The sequence below is a fragment of the Sus scrofa genome, chromosome 14 (assembly GCF_000003025.6).
Source record: "Sus scrofa isolate TJ Tabasco breed Duroc chromosome 14, Sscrofa11.1, whole genome shotgun sequence".
Taxonomy (NCBI): Eukaryota; Metazoa; Chordata; class Mammalia; order Artiodactyla; family Suidae; genus Sus; species Sus scrofa.
The window spans coordinates 60,942,325-60,965,270 of NC_010456.5; the positions used below are offsets into that span (position 1 = coordinate 60,942,325).

Genomic DNA, 22,946 nt, shown 5'->3' on the forward strand with positions numbered 1-22,946 from the left:
AGATATTAACAAATTTGATTTTATATTAAATAATATGTCAACATTTTTACATCTTTTTTTTTTTTTTTGTCATTTTTAGGACTGCACCTGTGGCATATGGAGGTCCCCAGGCTAGGGGTCTAATCCGAGCCATAGCTGCTGGCCTATGCCACAGCCACAGCAACGCCAGATCCGAGACTCGTATGTGACCTATACCACAGCTCACGGCAATGCTGGATCCTTAACCCACTGAGCAAGGCCAGGGATTGAACCCACAACCTCATGGTTCCTATTAGGATTCATTTCCGCTGCACCACAACGGGTACTCCTTTTTTTTTTTTTAAACTCTGATATATGTGCTCAGTTTAAGAGGACAGAGTGATAGAAGTGAGGAACAGGGAATAAGTTGGTTAGGGAATGCCACTCTAAAAGGTAATATTTGAGGAATGTCTTGAATTAAATGAGAGAGCCAGGTAGAAATCTGGAGGAAAAACATTCTACATAGAAGGAACAGAAAATGCATACACCATGCAGCATGTTCCGAAACAGTATATAGGACACTGAAACTAGAGAGGAATGACAGTAAGATGTTAAGATCTAAGAGGTAGACGGAATAGGATATGCAGAACTTTGCAGGCTGTAGAGAACAATGAATTTTGATTTTATTTATTGGTTCATTAAAATATTTAAAATCATACTTTATGAATTCAATTTTATACATTCATATAATGTATATGTATAGTTTAGGGAATACTGATTGAATACCACTGTAACCCCTATCTGGTTTAAGCAATGAAAATTACTAGTACTTTGAAGCCTCTGTGTGCCTTTCCTTAATCTTATCCCACCATTACCCAGAGAAAAGGAATCCTGAATTCTGTGGTAACCATTTCTTTGCTTTTTTGAACATAATTAAAAAAAAAAACCACACACAAAACAGTATATCTGGCAATTAATTAAATGCCCTTTGGTAAGTTCTTAACATAGTTTGTCTTGCATAATACTCATAGCCAACGTTTGATGTGTAAATACTACCATACCATAAATTTTTGACGTGGACGTCATCTGTTATTAATTAGAAATCATAGCCTTTAGGCCTGATAGTGGAGAGAAAGAGACTCTAGAAGGAGGGAGAAATAAAGTAGGAGGAAGCTCAAAAATTTTAACCTATTCTACAGGTTTTCTTTGGTCACTCTTGAACACTTTTTTTTGGCTGGGGGGGTGGGCGTGGGCATGGCGTGCAGCATCTTGATGTGGAATCTCAGTTCCCAGACTAGAGACTGAACTCTGGGCTGCAGTGGTGAAAGCACCAAGACATAACCACTAGGCTACCATTTATATCTTATATGTGAAAATTTCCTTGTCTAGCATTCATTCAGAGGTGGCACAAGATGTTTTTCTTTACTTATACTCTGTAACTAATCACTGAGTGGTCAGTCTGGGACAACTAGTGAGCTTTTTTGTTTTTTGAGGAATTTTGAGTGCATTTGTCACTACCAACTCTTGGAAAAGTTTATTTTATGCAGATAATTGGATTTTCTTTTGTTTGTTCTTAGACATTTTGGCCAGATTAGATCTCTTTAATTCCTTCTTGTATCTCTCAAATTATATTGGCATAAATTTCTTCTGTTGTAAAAATCTTTTATAGTTATTGTTTTTATTCTCCTTGCTTGTTGTCTTAGTAAGAGTCTGCTAGTAGAAAATTCTCAGTATTCTTTATATGAAATATGCACAAAGTAATTTTTCATTGTGTATAGAAATCTTGGTTGACGGTTCTTACCTTTTAAAGCATTGAAAAAAAAATAAAACATTGAAAAGCATTTACTGCCTTCTACTACTAATGCTGTTAAAAACTCACCTGTTAACTTGTCAGACCTTTATAATAAATTTGAATTTGACTACTCTAGCTACCTCGTATGTATAGAATTGTAGAGTATTTATCTTGGCTTATTTCACTCAAAAAGATGCCTTTAAGGTTCACTCATGTTATAGCATGTGATGGGATTCCCTTCTTTTTAGAGGCTGAATAATATTCCATTGTTTGTATGTATTATATTTTGTTCATGCAGTCACTTGTTGATGGAGCCTTGGGTTGCTTGAACTTTGTAGCTATTGTGAATAATGTTGCTATTGTGAACACCAGTATACAAATTACTGTTTGAATCCCTGTTTTGAATTCTTTTTGATAAATAACTAGGAGTGAAATTGATGGATCATATGGTAATTTGTTTTGTTTTGTTTTTTTGAGGAACTGCCATACAATATGCCATAGTGACTGGACCATTTAACATTTTCACCAGCAACGCGCAAAGGCTCTAGTTTCTTACGTCCTTGCTGATATTCACAATATTTTCTGTTTTTCTTTGTTTTGAGGATCTTTTTTTTTTTTTTTTTTTTTTAAGGAGTAACCATCCTAGAAGTTTCCCGTCGTGGCGCAGTGGTTAACGAATCCGACTAGGAACCATGAGGTGACAGGTTGATCCCTGGCCTTGCTCAGTGGGTTAAGGATCCAGTGTTGCCGTGAGCTGTGGTGTAGGTTGCAGACGCGGCTCGGATCCCGAGTTGCTGTGACTCTGGCGTAGGCTGGCAGCTACAGCTCCGATTAGACCCCTAGCCTGGGAACCTCCATACCTCCATGTGCCGCAGGAGCAGCCCAAGAAATAGGAAAAAAAAAAAAAAAAAGAGTAACCATCCTAATGGATGTGAAGTGATTTTATTTACTTTTTAATTTACAGTACAATCCACTCTTTTGGGATATACATTTCAATGACTTTTGACACATGTATGAAGACATGTAACACGTCATCCCCACAGTCAAGATACAGAACAGTTTAATCACCTCAATATCTCCTTAGTTCCTCTATTGTAGTCTATCACTAATTCCTAGCAATCACCAATTTATTCTTCATCCCTATTGTAGTTTTGCCTTTTTCTGGATGTCATACAAATATGACCATATAGTATGTAGTTTTTTGAGACTACCTACTTTATCATGATGCATTTGATATTTGATCATGCTATTGCATCTATCAAGTTAGTTCTTTTTTATTGCTAAATAGTATTAAGTTATATGTGTGTACCCTTTTTAATCTGTTCACCAGTTGTGTTGTTCTGGTTTTTTGGCAGTTATGAAAAGAGCTGTTACAAACATTTGCTTTCAGATGTTTATGTGTACACAGATTTTAATTTCTCTTGGATAAATACCTAGGTGTGTGCTTACTGGGTCATATGGTATGTGTTATAATTAATTTCATAAGAAACTGCTGGAGTTCCTGTTGTGGCTCAGTGGTTAACGAACCCGACTAGTATCCATGAGTACTCGGGTTTGATCCTTGGCCTTGCTCAGTGGGTCAAGGATCCGACCTTGCCATGAACTGCGGTGTAGGTCGTAGTTGCAGCTCGGATCCTGCATTGCTGTGACTGTGGCTGTACGTAGGCTGGCAGCTGTATCTCCGTAAATCTCCGATTCACCTCTAGCCTGGGAACCTCCATATGCCACAGGGATGGCCCTAAAAAGAAAAAAAGAAACTGCCAAAATGTTTTCCTGAGTAGCCTGTATTCTTTTTTAAAAAATGGTATCGGGGTGTATGTAGTTGCTTTACAATGTTGGTGTTAGTTTCAGGTGTATAGCAAAGTGATTCAGTTATACATATACATACATTCATTCTTTTCCAGATTCTTTCCCATATAGTTATTATAGAATAGTAAGTAGAATTCCCTTTGTTATACAGTACATCCTTGTTGGTTATCTATTTTATATAAAGTAGTGAAATATTAATGCCAAACTTCTAATTTATCCCTCCCCCTACTTTGGTAACCTTAAGTTTGTTTTTGAAATCTGTGTCTGTTTCTGTTTTATAAATAAGTGCAATTACAAAACAGAAATATTGTGCCATTTTTTATTAGATTCCACATATATTTGTCTTCATGTGACTTACTTCACTTAGTATGATAATTTCTAGGTCCATCGATGTTGCTGCAAATGGCATTATTTCACTCTTTTATGAGTAACTTGAATTCTTACCACAATGTATCAGAGTTCTACTTGCTTCCCATTCTTGTTCAGTTTTTTTTTATGTGATTCTGATAGGTGTATATTGGCATCCCATTATGGTTTTAATTTACATTTTTCTAAAGGCTAATAATAATAAAAATCTTTTGATATGCTTATTTTTATCTGTATATCTTTGTGTCTATTCAAATCTGTTCATTTTAAAATTGGGTTTTTTTTAAATGAATTTTGAGAGTTCTTTGTATGTTCTGGATATAAGTACTTTGTTATATTTGTGATTTTCCAATATTTTCCTTACTATCTATGGCTACTCTTTTCACTCATCTAACAGTGTCTTTCACAAAAAGGTGATGAACTGAAATTTTTTCTTTTTAATTGCTTTTGGTCTTTTGTCTAAGGAGTCTTTGTTGATCTCAGAGTCACAAAGACTTTTCCTATCTTCTAAAAAATTTTGTAATTTTACATTTTATATTTAGGTCTATAATTAATTTTGAGTTTATTTTTGTATAAAATAATTGGCTGAGGTTCACTTTGTATACAGATGACTATTTTTTCCAGTGCCATTTATTGAAAACCAAATTATATATGTTATCTTAATTCATATTAATTTAGCATGTATATGATACAGAAATAATTTTATATATGAGGTGATATACAAACAGATATTAATTTTAGATATATGAGTTAATATACAAACATATATTTACTAAGTGTCTGCTGAGAGGGCCTATAAGCAGTGACACCTCAGTAGCCATGAACAAACCTAGCACACAGATCTTGGTTTCTAAATATAATTCTACAATAAAAGGAACCAGGAATTCTATGGATAAATTGATTCTAGAGTTGAGGCAAGGGTAATACAAAATAAGTCCAGAGCTTTTGGTAGTATCAGAAAATGAGAAAGTGCTCAAAGTGATAGGAGGTGTTAAATGGACATAGGCGCCAACCTGAAAGAGCGTTTTACGGCAAAACTGGAACAATTTGAGCAACAAAATAAATGACATAGTATTGCATTATAACTCAGAGGATCAAATATTTGAGACATATAGATATAAGTAAATTATTGAATAAATAAATAAATGGGGAGAAGTGAGAACTCCCCTTGAAATATTCCAAATCTTACATCTAGATTCTGCCCCCTCTTGGAGGCGGGACTTATTTTCTTCTTTCTTGAGAATGGGCTGGAGGACTTAGTGATTTACTTTCAAAGAATAGAGTATGAAAAGAAAACAGTTATTTTATAATTGAGAAAACTGGCAAATGCTACCTTAACAAAGTGATCCAGGTTAATATCATCCATGATATTATGTACCTCTTGATATATTATGATAAGAAGGGCTCTTTGTTATTTTCCTGCAAGAACTATAATCTCAGTCTAATCAAGAGAAGAAAACCAGACAGACCTAAATTAAAGGGCATGCTAAGAAGTACCTGATTACTATTCCTCAAAATTGTTAAGGTCATAAAAAACAAGGAAAGACTGTCACAGACCAGAAGAGACTAAGGTGACATGACAACTAAATGCAATGTAGTACCCTGAATTACCTCATGGAATAGAAAAAGAGACATTAAAGGAAAGACTGGTGAAAGTCTGGAGTTTAGTTAATAGTCCATTTGTTCCGGCACTATTTCTTTGGAAAAGCCTATTCTAAAAAAACCTTTCTCCAAAGAAGACATACAGATGACCATCAGATACATGAAAAGATGCTAACCATTATTAATTATTAGAGAAATGCAAATCAGACCTAAAATGAAGTACCATCTCATGCCAGTCAGAATGGCCATTATTACAAAGTCTATAAATAATGTTGGAACAGGTGTGGAGAAAAGGGAACCTTCTTATACTGTTGGTGGGAATGTAAATTGGTGCATTTTCCATAATGGTACAGCCATTATGGAAAACTATCGAGGTTCCTCAGAAAACTAGAGTTGCATAGGATCCAGCAATCCCACTCCTGGGTATATACCCAGACAAAAGTATAATTCGAAAAGATACATGTACCTCTGTGTTCATTAGCAGCGCTATTTATAATAGCCAAGACATGAAAACAACCTAAATGTCCATCAGTGGATGGAGGAATGGATAAAGAAGATGTTGTACATATATGCAATGGAATATTACTTAGCCATAAAAAGAATGAAATAATGTCATTTGCAGCAACATGGATGTACCTAGAGATTATCATACCAACTAGTTGGAAAGAGAAAGACAAATACCACACTTATATGTGGAATCTAAAATATGACACAAATGAACATATCTACAAAAACAGACTCACAGATGTAGAGAACACACTCGTGGCTTCCAATTGGGAGTTTGGAATTAGCAGATGCTAATTTATCTATCTATCTATCTATCTATCTATCTATCTATCTATCTATCTATCTATCTATGATATAAACAAGGTCCTACTATATAGCACAAGGAACTACATTCAATATCTTGTGATAATCCATAATGGAAAAGAATATGAAGAAGTGTGTATATATATAGCTGAGTCACTTAGCTGTATAGCAGAAATTAAGACAACATTGTAAATTAAACATACTTCAATAAAGATTCTTCTTTTTTTAATCTTTTTTAGGGCTGCACTTGTGGCATGTAGAAGTTCCCAGGCTAGGGGTCAAATCAGAGCTGCAGCTGCTGGCCTACACCACAGCCACAGCAATGCCAGATCTGAGCCACATCTGCAACCTATGCTGCAGTTTGAGGCAACTCCAGATCCTTAACCCACTGAGTGAGGCCAGAGATCAAACACGCATCCTCATGAATACTAGCTGGGTTTGTAACCTGCTGAGCCACAATGCAAACTACTAAAAAGACTATTCTTTATCCACTGAATTTCTTTTGAACCTTTATAAATATTATATGTGTGGTTCTATTACCAGACACACATTTTTGTTCCATTGATCTGTGTGTTTATCCTTTTGCTAATAACACACACTCTTAATGAATATAGCTTTGCAATAAGTCTTCAAATCAGGCAGTGGATTGCTGGTATTTTATTGAGGATTTTTACACCAATAACCATGTGAGATTTTGGTTGGTAGACAATATGCTAGTATATGGTTTTATGGTTTGTTTATTTATTTATTTATTCACTTTTTAGGGCCACACCCGTGGCATATGGAGGTTTCCAGACTAGAGGTCAAATTGGAGCTGCAGCTGCCAATCTACGCCACAGCAATGCGGGATCCAAGCCACATCTGCAACCTTCACCACAGCTCACAGCAACTCCATATCTTTAACCCACTGAGCAAGGCCAGGATTGAACCTACATCCTCATAGATGCTAGTCAGATTAGTTAACCTCTGAGACATGACAGGAACTCCCATGCTGGTATATGATTAATGATCAGATTTTGGGGATTGGGAGAGAAATGTGGTTTGTATTGTTTACTAATTTCTATGGTATAAATTCCCCTGCTGTGGCTAATTTCTAGCTACATGATGTTAATCAATTGTCAACAGTTTAACAATCAGCACTCCTGATCTGGTACAAACAGGTGCCAGCTACCACTGTAGTTTTCTTTTCTGGTAATACTTTTGTTAGGTTTGGATATCAGGGTAATGTGGACCTCATAAAATGAGTTGAGAATGGTTCTTTCCTCTTTATTTTATGGAAGAGATTACATATAACTGCTTAAATGGTGGAACATTTAAACCACTGAAACCATCTGGGCATGAAGATTTTTTTTTGTGAGAAAGTTTTGTTTTTATTGAAATGAAATACACAATTTTATTTTTCTTTTTAGAGCCATACCTGTGGCATATGAAGTTCCTAAGCTAGGAGTTGAATCAGCTGCAGCTGCCAGTCTATGCCACAGCCACAGCAATGCTGGATACTTAACCCACTGAGTGAGGCCAGGGATCAAACCCATATCCTCACAGACACTATGTTAGGTTCTTAACCTGCTGAGCTCCGAAATACACATAATATAATACTGACATTTAAAAGTATAAAACTATGTGACATTTAGTACATCCACATATTGGAGGATAATTACAACATTAAGTTCCAAAGCATTTTCACCATCCTAAAAGAAACCTCATACCCACTGAGCAGTCACTGTCTATTCCTTCTCCCTCTAGCCTCTGGCAATTACCAGTCCCCTCTGTATCTCTGGCCATTAAGCTATTCTGGATATTTCTTAGTGGAATCATATAACATCTACCTTTTCCAATTGGCTTCTCACTTAAAATAATGTTTTCCAAGTTCATTCATTCTATAGCATGTATCAGTATTTCATTTTTATGCCAAAAATAATTTCATTGTATGTTTATACTACAATTTGTTTATCTAGTCATCCGTTGAAAGACATTTAGATGGTTTTCACTTTCAGGCTGTTGTGAATAATGCCATTATGAATTTTTGTGTACAAGTATTTGAGTACCTGTTTTCAGTTCTTTTGGGTTTATATCTAGAAGTGGACTTGCTGGGTTAAATGGTAATTGTTATGTCTAACTTTTTGAGGAACTGCCATACTTTTCCTCAGCAACTGTACCATTTTGGATTCCCGCATGAGATATACAAGGATTACAATTTGTCTACATTCTCCCCATCAATTGTTACTTTCTGGTTTTGTTTTTTAAATTCCCATCATAGTGAATGTGAGTGGTATTTTTTAATTTTGATTTGAATTTCCCTAAAGAGTAATGAAATTGAGCATTTTTTCATGTGCTCATTTGTATAATTTAGAGAAGTGTCTATTCATTTTCTTTACCCATTTTCTAGCTGAATTGTATTTTTTTTTTTTTTGTCTTTTTACTATTTCTTTGGGCCGCTCCCGCGGCATATGGAGGTTCCCAGGCTAGGGGTCAAATCGGAGCTGTAGCCACTGGCCTACGCCAGAGCCACAGCAACGCAGGATCCGAGCCGCGTCTGCAACCTACACCACAGCTCACGGCAACGCCGGACGGATCGTCAACCCACTGAGCAAGGGCAGGGACCGAACCCGCAACCTCATGGTTCCTAGTCGGATTCGTTAACCACTGCACCACGACGGGAACTCCTGAATTGTATTTTTGTTATTGAATTGGAATACACTTGTATCAGATATATGATTTGTAAATATACTCCATTCTGAGAGTTATCTTTTTCCTATTTTGGTAATGTCCTATGATGCATAGAAGTTTTAAATTTCGATAAAGTCAGTTTATTTTATTTTTGTTACTTGTACTTTTGGATGTCATATCTGGAATCCACTGCCAAATTCAGGGTAAGGCAGCTTCTACATTTTTGTCTGACTTTTACAGTTTTAGCTCTTAATATTTAGGTTAGTAATCTAATTTGAGTTAAATTTTGTTTTTTGTTTTTTTGGTCTTTTAGGGCCACACCCACAGCATATGGAGGTTCCCAGGCTAGGGGTCCAATCGGAGCTGTAGCTGCTGGCCTATGCCACAGCCACAGCAACACAGGATCCAAGCCACACCTGTGACCTACACTACAGTTCACGGCAATGCCGGATCCTTAATTCACTGACCAAGGATTGAACCTGTGTCCTCATGGATGCTCATCAGATTCATTTCCACTGAGCCATGACAGGAATGCCTCAATCTCTTTAATTGCTATAGATCTGTTCAGATTTACTGTTTCTTTAGTCAGTTTTGTTAGTTTGTGTGTTTCTAGGAATTTGTCCATTTCATCTAGTTTATCTAATTTGTTGGTATACAATTATCCACAAGATTCTCCTATAAATTTATTTCTAAATTTATTTATTTGGTAGCAAAATTCCCTCTTTCTCACTTTAATTATTTGCTTCCTTTTTCTTTTTATTTATTTTGACCCTCACACAATGCACAAAATAAACTGAAAATGGCTTAAAGGAGTTCCTTTTGTGGTATGGCAGAAATGAATCAACTAGTATCCATGAAGATGCAGGTTCAGTCCCTTGCCTTGTTCAGTGGGTTGGGATCCGGTGTTGCCGTGAGCTATGGTGCATATCGCAGACACGGCTCAGATCCTTCATTGCTGTAGCTGTGGTATAGGCCAGCAGCTGTAGCTCCAATTTGAACCCTAGCCTGGAACTAACATATGCCGAGGGTGTGGCCCTAAAAAAAGCAAAAAAAAAAAAAAAAAATAAAAAAAATAAAAAAAAAAAAGGCTTAAAGACTTAAACGTAAGACAAGACACCATAAAATGCCTAGGGAAAACATTCTCTGACATCAGCTGTACAAATGTTTTCTTAGGTCATCCTCCCAAGGCAACAGAAATAAAAACAAAAATAAACGAATGGAACTTAATCAGACTTATAAAAAGGAAACCATAAAAAAACAAAAAGACAACCTACAGAATGGTAGAAAATAGCTTAAAATGATGCAAGTGACAAGGGCTTAATCTCTAAAATATACAATCAACGTATACAACTCAACAGCAAAAAAAACCAACAACCCAGTTGAAAAATGGGCAAAAGACCTGAATAGACATTTCTCCAAAGAAGATATACAGGTGGCCAAGAGGCACAAGAAAAAAATGCTCAACATCACTAATTATCAGAGAAATGCAAATCAAAATACAACTAGATACCACCCCACATCCATCATAATGGCCATCATTAACAAGCCAACAAATAACAAATGCCAGAGAGGGTGTGGAGAAAAAGCATATCCTTCTTCACTGATGGTGGGAATGTAAACTGGTACAACCACTATGCAGTACCAAAATAGTATGGAGGTACCTCAAAATTAAATATAGAACTACATATGACCCAGCAGTCCCACTCTTGGGCATATTTCTGGACAAAACTTGCACTGAAATAGACACATGCACCCGTATGTTCATTGCAGCACTATTCACAACAGCGAAGACATGGAAACAACCTAATGTCCATCGACAGAGGAGTGAATTAAGAAGATATGGTATATATACACGATGGAATACTACTCAGCCATAAAAAAGAACAAAAGAATGCCATTTGCAGCAACGTGGATGGAACTAGAGACACTCATACTAAGTGAAGTAGGTCAGAAAGAGAAAGCCAAATACCATATGATATCACTTATATCTAGAATCTAATATATGGCACAAATGAACCTATCTACAGAAAGGAAAAAAAACCTCATGGACATGGAGAACAGACTTGTGGTTGCCAAGAGGGAGGGGGGGTGGAGTGGGATGGACTGGGAGTTTGGGGTTAATAGATGCAAACCATTGCCTCTGGAAAGGATAAGCAATGAGATCCTACTGTATAACACAGGGAACTCTATCTAGCCATTTGTTATGGAACATGATGGAGGATAATGTGAGAAAAAGGAATATATATATATGACTGGGTCACTTTGCTGTACAGAATAAATTGACAGAACATTGTAAATCAACTCTAATAAAAAACTTAAAAATAAATATATAGGAAAAAATATATTTTGGCCTATCTGAATATTCCATCTGTTCTTGAGAAGACTGTATATTCTGTTACTATTGGGTAGAGTGTTCTATATATGTCTGCTCTATCTAGTGGGTTTATAGTGTTATTTAAGACCATTATTTCCTTTTTGATCTTCTGTCTGGGTTTTTTAAGCATTATTGAAAGTCAGCTATTGAAGTCTCCAACTATTTTTTTTCTTATGGCTACATTCGTGGCATATGGAGGTTCCCAGGATAGGGGTCGAATTGGAGCTACAGCTGCTAGCCTTACACCACAGCCACAGCAATGCCAGATCCAAGCTGCATCTGCTACCTACACCACAGCTCATGGCAACACTGGATCCTTAACTCAGTGAGTGAGGCCAGGGACCGAACCTGTGTCCTCATGGATACTAGTCATACTCATCTCCACTGAGCCATGAGGGGAACTCCTCCAACTATTATTTTAGAACTACCTATTTCTCCTTTCGATTCTGTCATTTTTTACTTTACATATTTTGGGGCTCTGTTTGGTCAGCATATGTTTATAAATGTTATATCTCCTTGATGCATTGACCCTTCTTTGCCTCGTGTATCAATTTGTTTTCTTTTTACTTAAGGTCTATTTTGTCTGAATTAATATAGTCAGCCTAGCTGACTATATGATTACTATATAAAATATGTGAAATATATTTTTCCATCTTTCCATCCTACACTTTTAAGCTATGTATGTCTTTGGATCTAAAGTAATTTTTAGCATATATTCATGTTTTTATTATCCATCCTGTGAATATCTGCCTTTATCCATTTATATTTAAAGTGACTTCTGGTGAAGAAAAACTTACTTCTGTAACTTGGCATTTATTTTCTGTATGCCATGATATTTTACCTTAATTCTCCTCAGACTGCCTTCTTTTTGTGTTTGATCAATTTTTTCTAGTGTACTATTTTGTTTTATTCTTCATTTCCTTTTCTGTATTTTAATGTTATTTTTAGTGGTTACCTGGTGATTAAAATTAACACCCCTAATTTAAAACAATTTATTTTGACTAATTCAAAAAGATGTATACAAACCCTATGTTCACTGCAGCATAATTTACAATAGCCAATATTATGAAACAGTCTAGGTGCAATGGAATACTATTGCATAAATAGTATTCTACCATAAAAAGATTAAATCTTGCCATTTGTGACAACATAGCTAGACCTTGAGGATATTATGGTAAATTAAAAAATGAGATGAAGAAAGACAAATACTGTATGATTTCACTCATATGTGGAATATAGAAAAACTGACAACCAAAAAACCAAATAAATGAACAAAGCAAACCAAACCAAAGCATACACATAATACAAAGAACAAAGTAGTGATTATCAGAGGGGAAGTGTGGAGAGCAGGGCAAAATGGATAAAAGGAATCAACTCTATGGTGATGGATGGAAACTAAATTTTTGGTGGTGAGCATGCTGTAGAGTGTACAGAAGTAGAAATATGTACACGTGAAACTTCTATAATATTATAAATCACTGTCACCGCAATTTTAAAAATACATATGTATAACAATTTAGTTTGAATTAATATCAAATTAGTTTCAACATCATACAGAAACTGCTGATATATAGCTCCATTTCCCCCTTCATATATCACAAAATATACCTTTATATGTTATATGCCCATTAACATGTTTATAGTTACTGTTTTAATCTTTCGTCTTTTAAATCATACAGGAAATTTTTAAAAAGGAGTTGTAACCTAAAAATACAATGGTACAGGCTTCTATATTTAACTATGCCATTACCTTTACTTGTGTACTTCATATAGCCTCCAATAACTGTCTAGTTTCCTTTCTTTTCTTTCTTTTTATGGCAGCACCTGCAGTATATGGCAGTTCCCAGGCCAGGGGTAGAATCAGAGCTATAGATGAGGCCTACGCCATAGCCATGGCAACATGGGATCTGAGCCATATCTGCGACCTGTGTCACAGCTTGCAGCAACACTGGATCCTTAACACGCTTAGCAAGGCCAGGAATCAAACTTGCATCCTCACAGAGACAATGTCAGGCCCTTAACCTGCTGAGCCACAATGGGAACTCCTAGTTTCCTTTCATTTCTGGCTGAAGGACTCCCTTTAGCATTTTTTGTAGGGCAAGTCTACTACTAGAGCAAGCTCTCAGCTTTTACATTGGAATGCCTTTAATTTGTCCTACATTATTGAAGGCTAGTTTTGCTGAATATAGAATTCTTAGTTGACTTGTAAATATGTCATCATGGTTTCTGTTGAGAGAGCTGCTTTATAAACTTACCTTACTGGTTGCTGTAAGTTTTTTCTTAGATTCTGGAGTTCTGAAAAAGTTGATTCTGTCAGTTTTTTCTAGCTTAATAGTTGCCTCAGTGGAGGGACCAATTCTTGAATCTCTCCATTTCACCATTTCTTATGAAATCACTCATGTTGAAAGGTTTTTAACTACAAATTCAGTTTCTTTAATAGATATAGACTCTTTAGCTTAGGTATTTCTCCTGAGTGAGTTTTGGTAGTTTGTTTCATTCGAGTTGGTCCATTTCATTAAGTTGTCAAATCTATAGGCATAGAATTGTTCATAGTATGCCCTTATTCTCCTTTTAATGTTTATTATTTTTAAAAATTTTTATTTATTTATTTTTCCGCTGTACAGCATGGGGACCAAGTTACACATACATGTATACATACTATTTCCTCCCATTGTTGTGTTGCTATGTAAGTATCTAGACATAGTTCTCAATGCTACACAGCAGGATCTTATTGTAAATCCATTCCAAGAGCCCTGTGTGGCTTGCAGCATAACTACTCGATGTTACTCCTTTTAATGTTTATAAGATCAAGATAATTGTCTGCATTTTCACTTCTGATATTGTTCACTTTTGTTTCTATTTTCTTGGTGATTTTAGATACAGCTTTATCAATTTTCTTGGTCTTCAAGAGAAACAATATTTGTTCTTATTTTCTAATAACATAAATCCAGTGCTCAACCATTATTTATTTCCAAATAACTTTCTCATATAACTTTCTGTTACTGATTTCTAGTTTAAATTGCCTATGTACAATTTATTTTGAACAGTTTATTTAAGTTTCAGATTTGTTTTCTTGCTAGAAAGTCATCTCTCAGTATTTCATGAAGAGACATACAGTCTTTTCCTTTTCACTGTCTCTATAAGCAATCCATTTTAACTTCCACAGTTTCCATATATGGCTATGCCAGAAATAAGTTCTTACTATTTTCCTATTATCTCTAAGCTGTTATTTCTGGTTTGCCATGGGGTTTTCTTGGTTTCTTTGAGGTGTATAGTTCAGGGCTTTGCATTCTGCAAAGTTGCATAGTTTATATCTTTTAAAATTCTTATTTTATGAAAACATCTTTTCTTATTCTTGAATTAAAATTTGTCAGAGCATGGAATTTTAGGTTCAAAACCCTTTCCATAAAAACTTTGTGGGTATTCCTTCTGTGTCTTTTAACAGTTGGTTCTGTATACAAGAAGTCACTTGTCAGTTTTATTCATATTCTCTTAATTGCTGAGGTGGAATGGCTATATCATAAGAAAATGGTACTTGTAATTACTTAATTAGAAGTGTTGATTTTGGGAGATCCCTTCATAGCTCAGATCCATGAGGATCTGATTCGACCCCTAGCTTGGGAACATCCATATGCCATGGGTGCGGCCCCCAAAAAAGCAAAAAAAGTGACTAGATATAGTTCCCAGTGCTATACAGCAGGATCTTATTGCTTATTCATTCCAAAGGCAATGGTTTGCATCTATTAACCCCAAATCCCCAGTCCATCCCACTCCCTCCCCCTCCCATTTGGCAACCACAAGTCTATTCTCCATGTCCATGATTTTCTTTTCTGTGGAAAGGTTCATTTGTGCATATATTAGATTCCAGATATAAGTGATATTGTATGGTATTTGTCTTTCTCTTTCTTACTTACTTCACTTAGTATGAGAGTCTCTAGTTGCATTCATGTTCCTGCAAATGGCATTATTTTGTTCTTTTTTATGGCTGAGTAGTATTCCATTGTGTATATATACTACATCTTCTTAATCCATTCCTCTGTCAGTGGACATTTAGGTTGTTTCCATGTCTTCGCTGTTGTGAATAGTGCTTCAGTGAACATATGGGTGCATGTGCCTATTTCAAGGAAAGTTTTATCTGGATATATGCCCAAGAGTGGGATTGCTGGGTCATATGGTAGTTCTGTATTTAGTTTTCTGAGTAGAATAACCATTTCATCTCTTCCCCCTATAATATAACTTTTATCTACATTTGATTCACAAATTTAAAAAGTACTCAACATCCATATTATACTAACATAAGAAGAAAGCAGAAAATGTGAATTAACAGCTTTTCAATTGATGTAAATACTTTTCTCCCATACAAACACAAAGTAGAGGAAAATACAACTCTCCAATATTAAATCATTTCAGATAGGGAACCTTAAAAACCAGAGATTGAAGACTTACAATAGAAATGGGAAAAAATGTAAATGTAAAATATGACTTAACTCAGGAAAGAAATAGAACAGAAAAATCATCCCAGATAAGAAGATTAAATTACAGTGCACCTAAAGGGAGAAGAGAAATGAATGAAGTACAATAAATGCCATATAGGAGAGGAGGGAAGAGACCATAGTGGGGTGGGCGGCGGAAATAATAATTGATAAGGATGAAGAAGACAGTAATAGAAACAGAAGAAAGAGTAGAATCCTAAATAACAAAAACTAAATGGTGGAAGAGAAAAATGTGTGAAGCAAGAATTTATATGTAGCCAAGATGTTCTTCAAGCAAAAACATTACATTTCAGATTCTATGAATATAAATAAAGCTATGATTGGAGGAAATTTCATAGCTTTAAATAGTTCTATCAATAAAAATGAAATAATGAAAACAATTAGCATTGTGGTTCCAGCCATTACCAAACCATATAGACACTGTGAGTTAGCCTCCCACTTTCTCCCAGTAGTTATTAATGAATTTCCAATTAATTACAAAGTTGTATTATGTTTCTTTCCCACACTGCAGCTACTTCAATGTAAGTTATTTACATGTCTCTTTAATTTTCTGAGACCCTATATCTTTCTGATATGCCATTTGCCTCTTTTACTGTAGAGTTTCATCTAAACTGCTTACATTTCTCTCTTCATTGGCTCCCCATTAGCTGTATTTGCCTCTACAAAGTAAAGGAAGGGATGAACGTCCCAAAGATGTGTAAGACAGGTCCACATGGTGTGAAATAACAGAATATCTATTCATATTTTCTTTCATATAAATAGAAAAAAATAAAAACTTTTCAATTTTAAATAGACTAAATATATTAATAAGCAGACATCAGAAGAGTGGGTATGCAAATATGTCTTAATAGTCCGGAAGACAAATTCTGTATCTCTTCTATCCATTCATCTGCCCATGGACATTCAGGTTGCTTCCAAATCTTTGCCATTATAAATAATGGTGGAATGAATACTGGAGTGCATACATGTTTCAAATTAGCATTTTTACTTTCTTTGGGCAGCAATCCAGAAGTGAAACTGCTGGATCATATGGCAGTTCCATTTTTAACTTCTTGAGAAACTTCCATAATGTTATCCATAGAGGGTACACAAGTCTACCAACTGTGCATAGGGTTCCCTTTTATCCACTCATGGCCTACATTTGTTATTTTCTTTGTGATGATAGCTGTTCTGATAGGTGAGAGGTGGTAGGTACCTCATTGTGGTTTTGATTTGCATTTCCCTAATGATTATGATGTTGAGCACCTTTTTGTGTGTCTGTTAGCCATCTCTATATATGTCTTCTTTAGAAAAATGTCTGTTCATGTGCTCTGCCCATTCTTTAAATCGGGTTGGTTATTTGATATGGAGTGGTGTGAGTTCTTTGTATATTTTGGATATTAACCTCAGCAGATATAGTTTGCAAATATCTTCTCCTATTCAGTAGGCTGCCTTTTCATTTTCTTAATAGTTTCATTTGTTATGCAAAAGCTTCTTAGTTTGATGTCATCACATTTGTTTGTTTTTGTTTTTGTTTCTCTTACCTGAGAAAACATCCAAGAAATATTGCTAAGATGGATGACAAAGAGTATTTAATACCTATGTTTTCTCTTCCAGGAGTTTTATGGTTTTAAGTCTTACATTTAAATCTTTAATCCATTTTGAGTTTTATTTTTGTATGTGGTATGAAAAAGTCCAGTATGATTGTGTTGCACATAGCTGTCCAATTTTTCCAACACCATTTACTGAAGAGGCTGTCTTTTCTTCATTGTATATTCTTGCCTCTGTCATAGATGAATGACCATATAAAGGTAGCTTTATTTTTGAGCTCTCTATTCTGTTCCATTGATCCATGTGTCTGTTTCTGAGCTAGTACCATATATAGGGAGCATGATACCTTCATCTTTGTTCTTCTTCCTCAAGATTGTTTTGGTGATTTTCTATTTCCATACAGATTTTAGAATTACTTGTTTTAGTCCTGTGGAAAATGCCATTGATTTTTTTTTTTTTTTTTGTCTTTTTGTTGTTGTTGCTATTTCTTGGGCCACTCCCGCGGCATATGGAGGTTCCCAGGCTAGGGGTTGAATCGGAGCTGGAGCCACCGGCCTACGCCAGAGCCACAGCACGCGGGATCCGAGCCGCATCTGCAACCTACACCACAGCTCACGGCAACGCCGGATCGTTAACCCACTGAGCAAGGGCAGGGACCGAACCCGCAACCTCATGGTTCCTAGTCAGATTCGTTAACCACTGCGCCACGACAGGAACTCCGCCATTGATATTTTGATAGGGATAGAACTGAATCTGTAGATTGCCTTGAGTAGTGTTATCATTTTAACAATCCATTAGTGCAGAATATTGCTCCATTTGTTTGTGTTGTCTTTAATTTCTTTTGTCAGTGCCTTAAGTTTTTTGAGTACAAATGTTTCACCTCCTTTGTTGGATTTATTCCTAGGCTTTTTTTTTTTTTTTTTTTTTTTTGATGGAATAGTAAGTGAAAAATTTTTTTTGGTTTTGGTTTTGTTTTTTAGGGCTGCACTTGTAGCATATGGAAGTTCTCAGGCTAGGGGTTGAATCAGAGCAGCAACTGCTGGCCTATGCTACAGCCACAGCCACACAGGCTCCGAGCTGTATCTGTGGTCTACACCACAGCTCACAGCAACACAGGATCCTTAACCCACTGAGTGAAGCCAGGGATTGAACCAGCATCCTCTTGGATACTATTCAAGTTTGTAACGTACTGAGCCACAATGGCAACTCCCTGAAATTGTTTCCTTAAATTCTCTTTCTGATAGTTCATTGTTAGTGTGCAGAAATGCAACAGATTTATGTAGACATTAATTTTCTATCCTGCAGCTTTATCAAATTCACTTATTCTACTAGATTTTTGGTGGTGTCTTTAGAATTTTTTATGTATAGTATTATGTCATCTACAAACAGTGACAGTTTTACTTCTTTTCAATTTGGATTTCTTTTCTCTTTTTTTTTTTTTTTGTCTATTGCTATGGCTAGGACTTTGAATACTGTTTTGAATGCAGGTGTCTAGAGAAATTATCACAACCTTGTAAATCAACTATACGTCAATAAAACTTTATTTAAAAAAGAAAAAAAGTGGCTAGAAATCATATCTTTGTCTTGTCTGTTCTTAGAGGAAGTGCTTTCAGCTTTTCACTGCTGAATATGATGTTAGCTGTGGGCTTGCCATATATGGCCTTTATTATGTTGAGATATGTTCCTTCTAAACCCATTCTGCTGGAGTCTTTATCAAAAATAGATGTTGAATTTTTTGTATCTGTTGAGATGACTGTATGATTTTCATTCTTCAGTTTGTTACTGTGGTATATATATCACATTGATTGATTTGCAGATACCTGTAATAAATCCCACTTGATTAGAGTATATAATTCTTTTTTTAGGATATATAATTCTTTTAATGTATTATTGATTTCAGTTTGCTAACATTTTACTGAGGATTTTTACATCTGTGTTCCTCAGTGATATTGGCTTGTAATTTTTTTTTTGTGGTGTCTTTGGTTTTGGTATCAGGGTGATGCTGGCCTTGTAGAATGAGTTCAGAAGCATTCCTTCCTCTCCAGTTTTTTTGGAATAATCTGGGAAGAACAGATGTTAACTATTCTCTGAATGTTTGGTAGAGTTTACCTGTGAAGCTGGCTCGTTAGCAATACTTAAATCACACAGACCAGACTTTAAAACAAAGACTGGTGGGATGGAAATCCTATAAAATTGGATTGTGATGACCATTGTACAACTATAAATGTAATAAATTCATTAAGTAATTTAAAAAAAACCAAAGACTGTAACAAGAGACAAAGACATTACACAATGATAAAGGGGTCAATACAAGAAGATAAACAATTATATATGTACCCAACATAGGAGCATCTAAATACATAATGCAGACATTAACAAACATAAAGGGAGAAATGATAGTAACACAGTAACAGCAGAGGACTTAACCCCCTGCTTATATTAATGGACAGATTATCCAGACAAAATCAATAAGGAAACAGTGGCCTTAAATGACACATTAAACCAAACTGCCTTAATAGATAAATAGAACATTCCATCTGAAACCCGCAGAATACACTTTATTTTCAAGTGAACATGGAACATTCTTCAGGATAGATCACATGCTGTGCTGCAAAAGATATCACAGTAATTTAAAGACAACTGAAATCTTATCAAGTGTATTCTGTGACCACAAAGATAAATCCAGGAGAGTTCAGGCATGGAATGATTTCTCAGTGAATATATACTGAGCAAATATTTTATATATGTGTAAATCAGGGCACAGTGTAGCAGAGTATCCTGACTCTTTAGAGTAAATCCTGTAGTTAGCACATTAAGTCTTTTTGATGGTACTCTATTCTGATCATTTCAGTTTGAACTGAAATATGTTGTTTCAGGGACCAGTAACATTTAAGGATATTACTGTGGAATTCACCCAAGAGGAATGGCAATTGCTGGACAATGCTCAAAGGACCCTGTATAGGGAAGTGATGCAAGAGAACTATCATCACCTCATCTCAGTGGGTGAGGAAATCTTCCCCAGTTTTAACTCCCAATAGTTTACATTTCCTTTTCCAGTTACTGGGACTTGTAAAGCCCCTGTGGGGTTGAATATTATAGTTTTCTTTTAGGGATCAAAGTTGATGAATCCATTTTGGGTACCAGAAAAATATTTGTGTCCCCATCCACTGCACTGGTAGAATCTAAATTTGCCAAGCCTATGTGGGACCCTCATTGTTCTCCTCCTAAAACTGCACTTTCTTATCCTTCAGAGTTGCTGTATGCCAAGCAATCTGTATTATTTTCTTTGTCTTTTCTATTAATAAGGTTATTGTGTGAATAAACCAAATGCAGTCTTCAAGTTAAAGCAAGGAAAAGAGCCATGGATATTAGAAGTAGAATTTCCACGTCGAAACAACCCTGGTAAGTGAGAAATTATAGTTCATGTTATTAGTGAGGTGGTTGGTGTCTTTTGAAATATTTTTTTCAGTAATCTCTGTTATTTTTTATTTTTTAAATTTTTATTGGAATTTAGTTGATTTACAAAGTGTTAATTTCAAGCATACAGCAAAGTAAATCACTTCTATACATACATACATACATACATTCCTTTTCAGTCTTTTCCCATATAGGTTATTACATAGTATTGAGTAAATGTCTCTGTGCTATACAATAGGTTCTTGGTACCTGTCTAATTTATATATAGTAGTGTGTATATATCAATCCTAACTGCCTAATTTATCCCCCCCCCCATGTTTCCCTTTTGGAAAACACAAATTTGGTTTTGAATTGAGTCTGTTTCTGTTTTATAAGTTCTATTGTTGCATTTCTATTAGATTCCACATATTAGTGATCTCATACGATATTTGTCTTTCACTGACTTATTTCACTTAGTATGAGTAATCTCTTTTTTAAATGCCGTGTACTTTCAAAAATGATTGAGGATACCTCATCTGCATATGTAAGCAACATAAATCACATCTCCTGTTTTCATTCTCTCCATTCAGATTCCCTTTTTTGCTTGACATTTTAAAAGTAGATTTACTTCTCTTTCCTATATTTTAACCTTGACTTAAACTTTTTTTTTCCTAGAATTCCCAGTTATTTCTTGCTCTTGAAGTATGCAGCTATAATCTTTAAGTGCTTATAAATCTGCCATATAAATTTTTTCAAATGCCATTTTCCTTCTTTCATTAATAACAAAATGCCTTAGTTTTCTCAGCATCGGTTTTAATATCTTGTTCTCTCTTTAAAACTCAGAAATCAGATTACAAATTATTATGCCTTTCCTCAATTATGTTATTTCAGATTTGATACAAAATACACTTAGTTTTCTGTCAAGAACTAGTCTGGCCTTTTATTAACTACTGCATCTTATTTTTATTTGTGGCTCCAAAACATGTGCCAATCTTTGCTTCATCTGCTTTCTCATTCTTTTTTCTTTTTGCTTTTTAGGGCCACACTAGCAGCATATGGAAGGTCCCAGGCTAGGGGTCAAGTCGGTGCTATAGCTGCCAGCCTATGCCACAGCCATAGCAACATGGCATCTGAGCTGCATGCATCTGTGACCTACACCACAGCTCATGGTAATGCCAGATCCCTGACCCACTGAGTGAAACCAGGGAACGAACCTGCATCCTCATGGATAACTAGTCAGATTAATTTCCCTGCACCACAATGGGAACTCCTCATCTGCTTTCTTAAATGCCTTTCATATATAAGATCCTATTTTATGAGTATCCAAGTTAACTTTGCATGCATCTCCATCAAAATTTGTAATGTTTTCCTCACAAATGCCATAAAATTCTAGTCGCAAGCTTCTGCTCATAATTTTTCATACATTTAAAGATGAATAAATATGAAGGTCAGTAAAAGTTCTAGAATGGTATTGAATATCATGTAGCAAGTTGAAGCAGAGATGTGGAAGCTAAGATATGAAAGCAGGATGAGACTAATGTTGAGTTATAGGTAACACTGTGTGGGAAATGCAGTGTTTGGTGGTCAGCAGTGAAAATCTCTGGTATTATAGTGGGAATTTGTTGTAAGGATGGTTTGTGCTCTGCTTTTTAAAAAAATCTTTTCTTTTGGATGTATATGTTTCTGGGTCCTCTAAACCAGTGAAAATTAAGCCAACTAGATAGAGTAAAAGCCCTAGCTGCAGGACTGTCTCTCTAAACATGAGGAAATGGATGTTCTGAAAAAGTCACTTTAGTATTATCTAGATTGTTGTGTATGAGTAAAGAAGAATAAAGTGGAAGGTTGCAGTCTACAAACTACTAGGAATCCTACACAGTAAACTAGGTTTGAGTGAGTAAAGACCTATACTTTAGCTCAATCATCTAGTTTAATCTTTCCTCTGGCATTTCCAGTGGACACAGTTGTCTACTAATTTTTCTTATCACCCTACTTACTGTTCATTGTCTTTAATGGGCTCACAGCATTCGTTATTGAGTTCTGTTCAGCAGCACTTTGAATACCTTTGTTCTCTGCTCCTTATTCTTTGTTTTTGTTTGTTTGTTTTGATCTTAACCTTCTCCTCCAAGCTTTTATGGTTATATCTGTA

At 35.5% G+C, this 22,946-nt stretch overlaps 1 protein-coding gene across 5 annotated transcripts in view; it reads left to right on the top strand.

Annotated features, from left to right (window-relative positions):
- ZNF25 (zinc finger protein 25) overlaps positions 1–22,946 on the top strand; it is a 31,390-nt gene that overhangs the window by 4,701 nt on the left and 3,743 nt on the right. For 3 of the 5 annotated variants that reach the window (XM_013983246.2, XM_005670993.3, XM_005670992.3), the window contains exons 3-4: positions 20,281–20,407; positions 20,711–20,806. In XM_013983246.2, coding sequence (XP_013838700.1) covers positions 20,281–20,407; positions 20,711–20,806 — 223 coding nt within the window. Of the gene's footprint in view, positions 1–2,381; positions 2,448–20,280; positions 20,408–20,710; positions 20,807–22,946 lie in introns of all 5 variants that reach the window. The other 2 variants (XM_021072378.1, XM_021072377.1) reach the window with 1 other exon arrangement.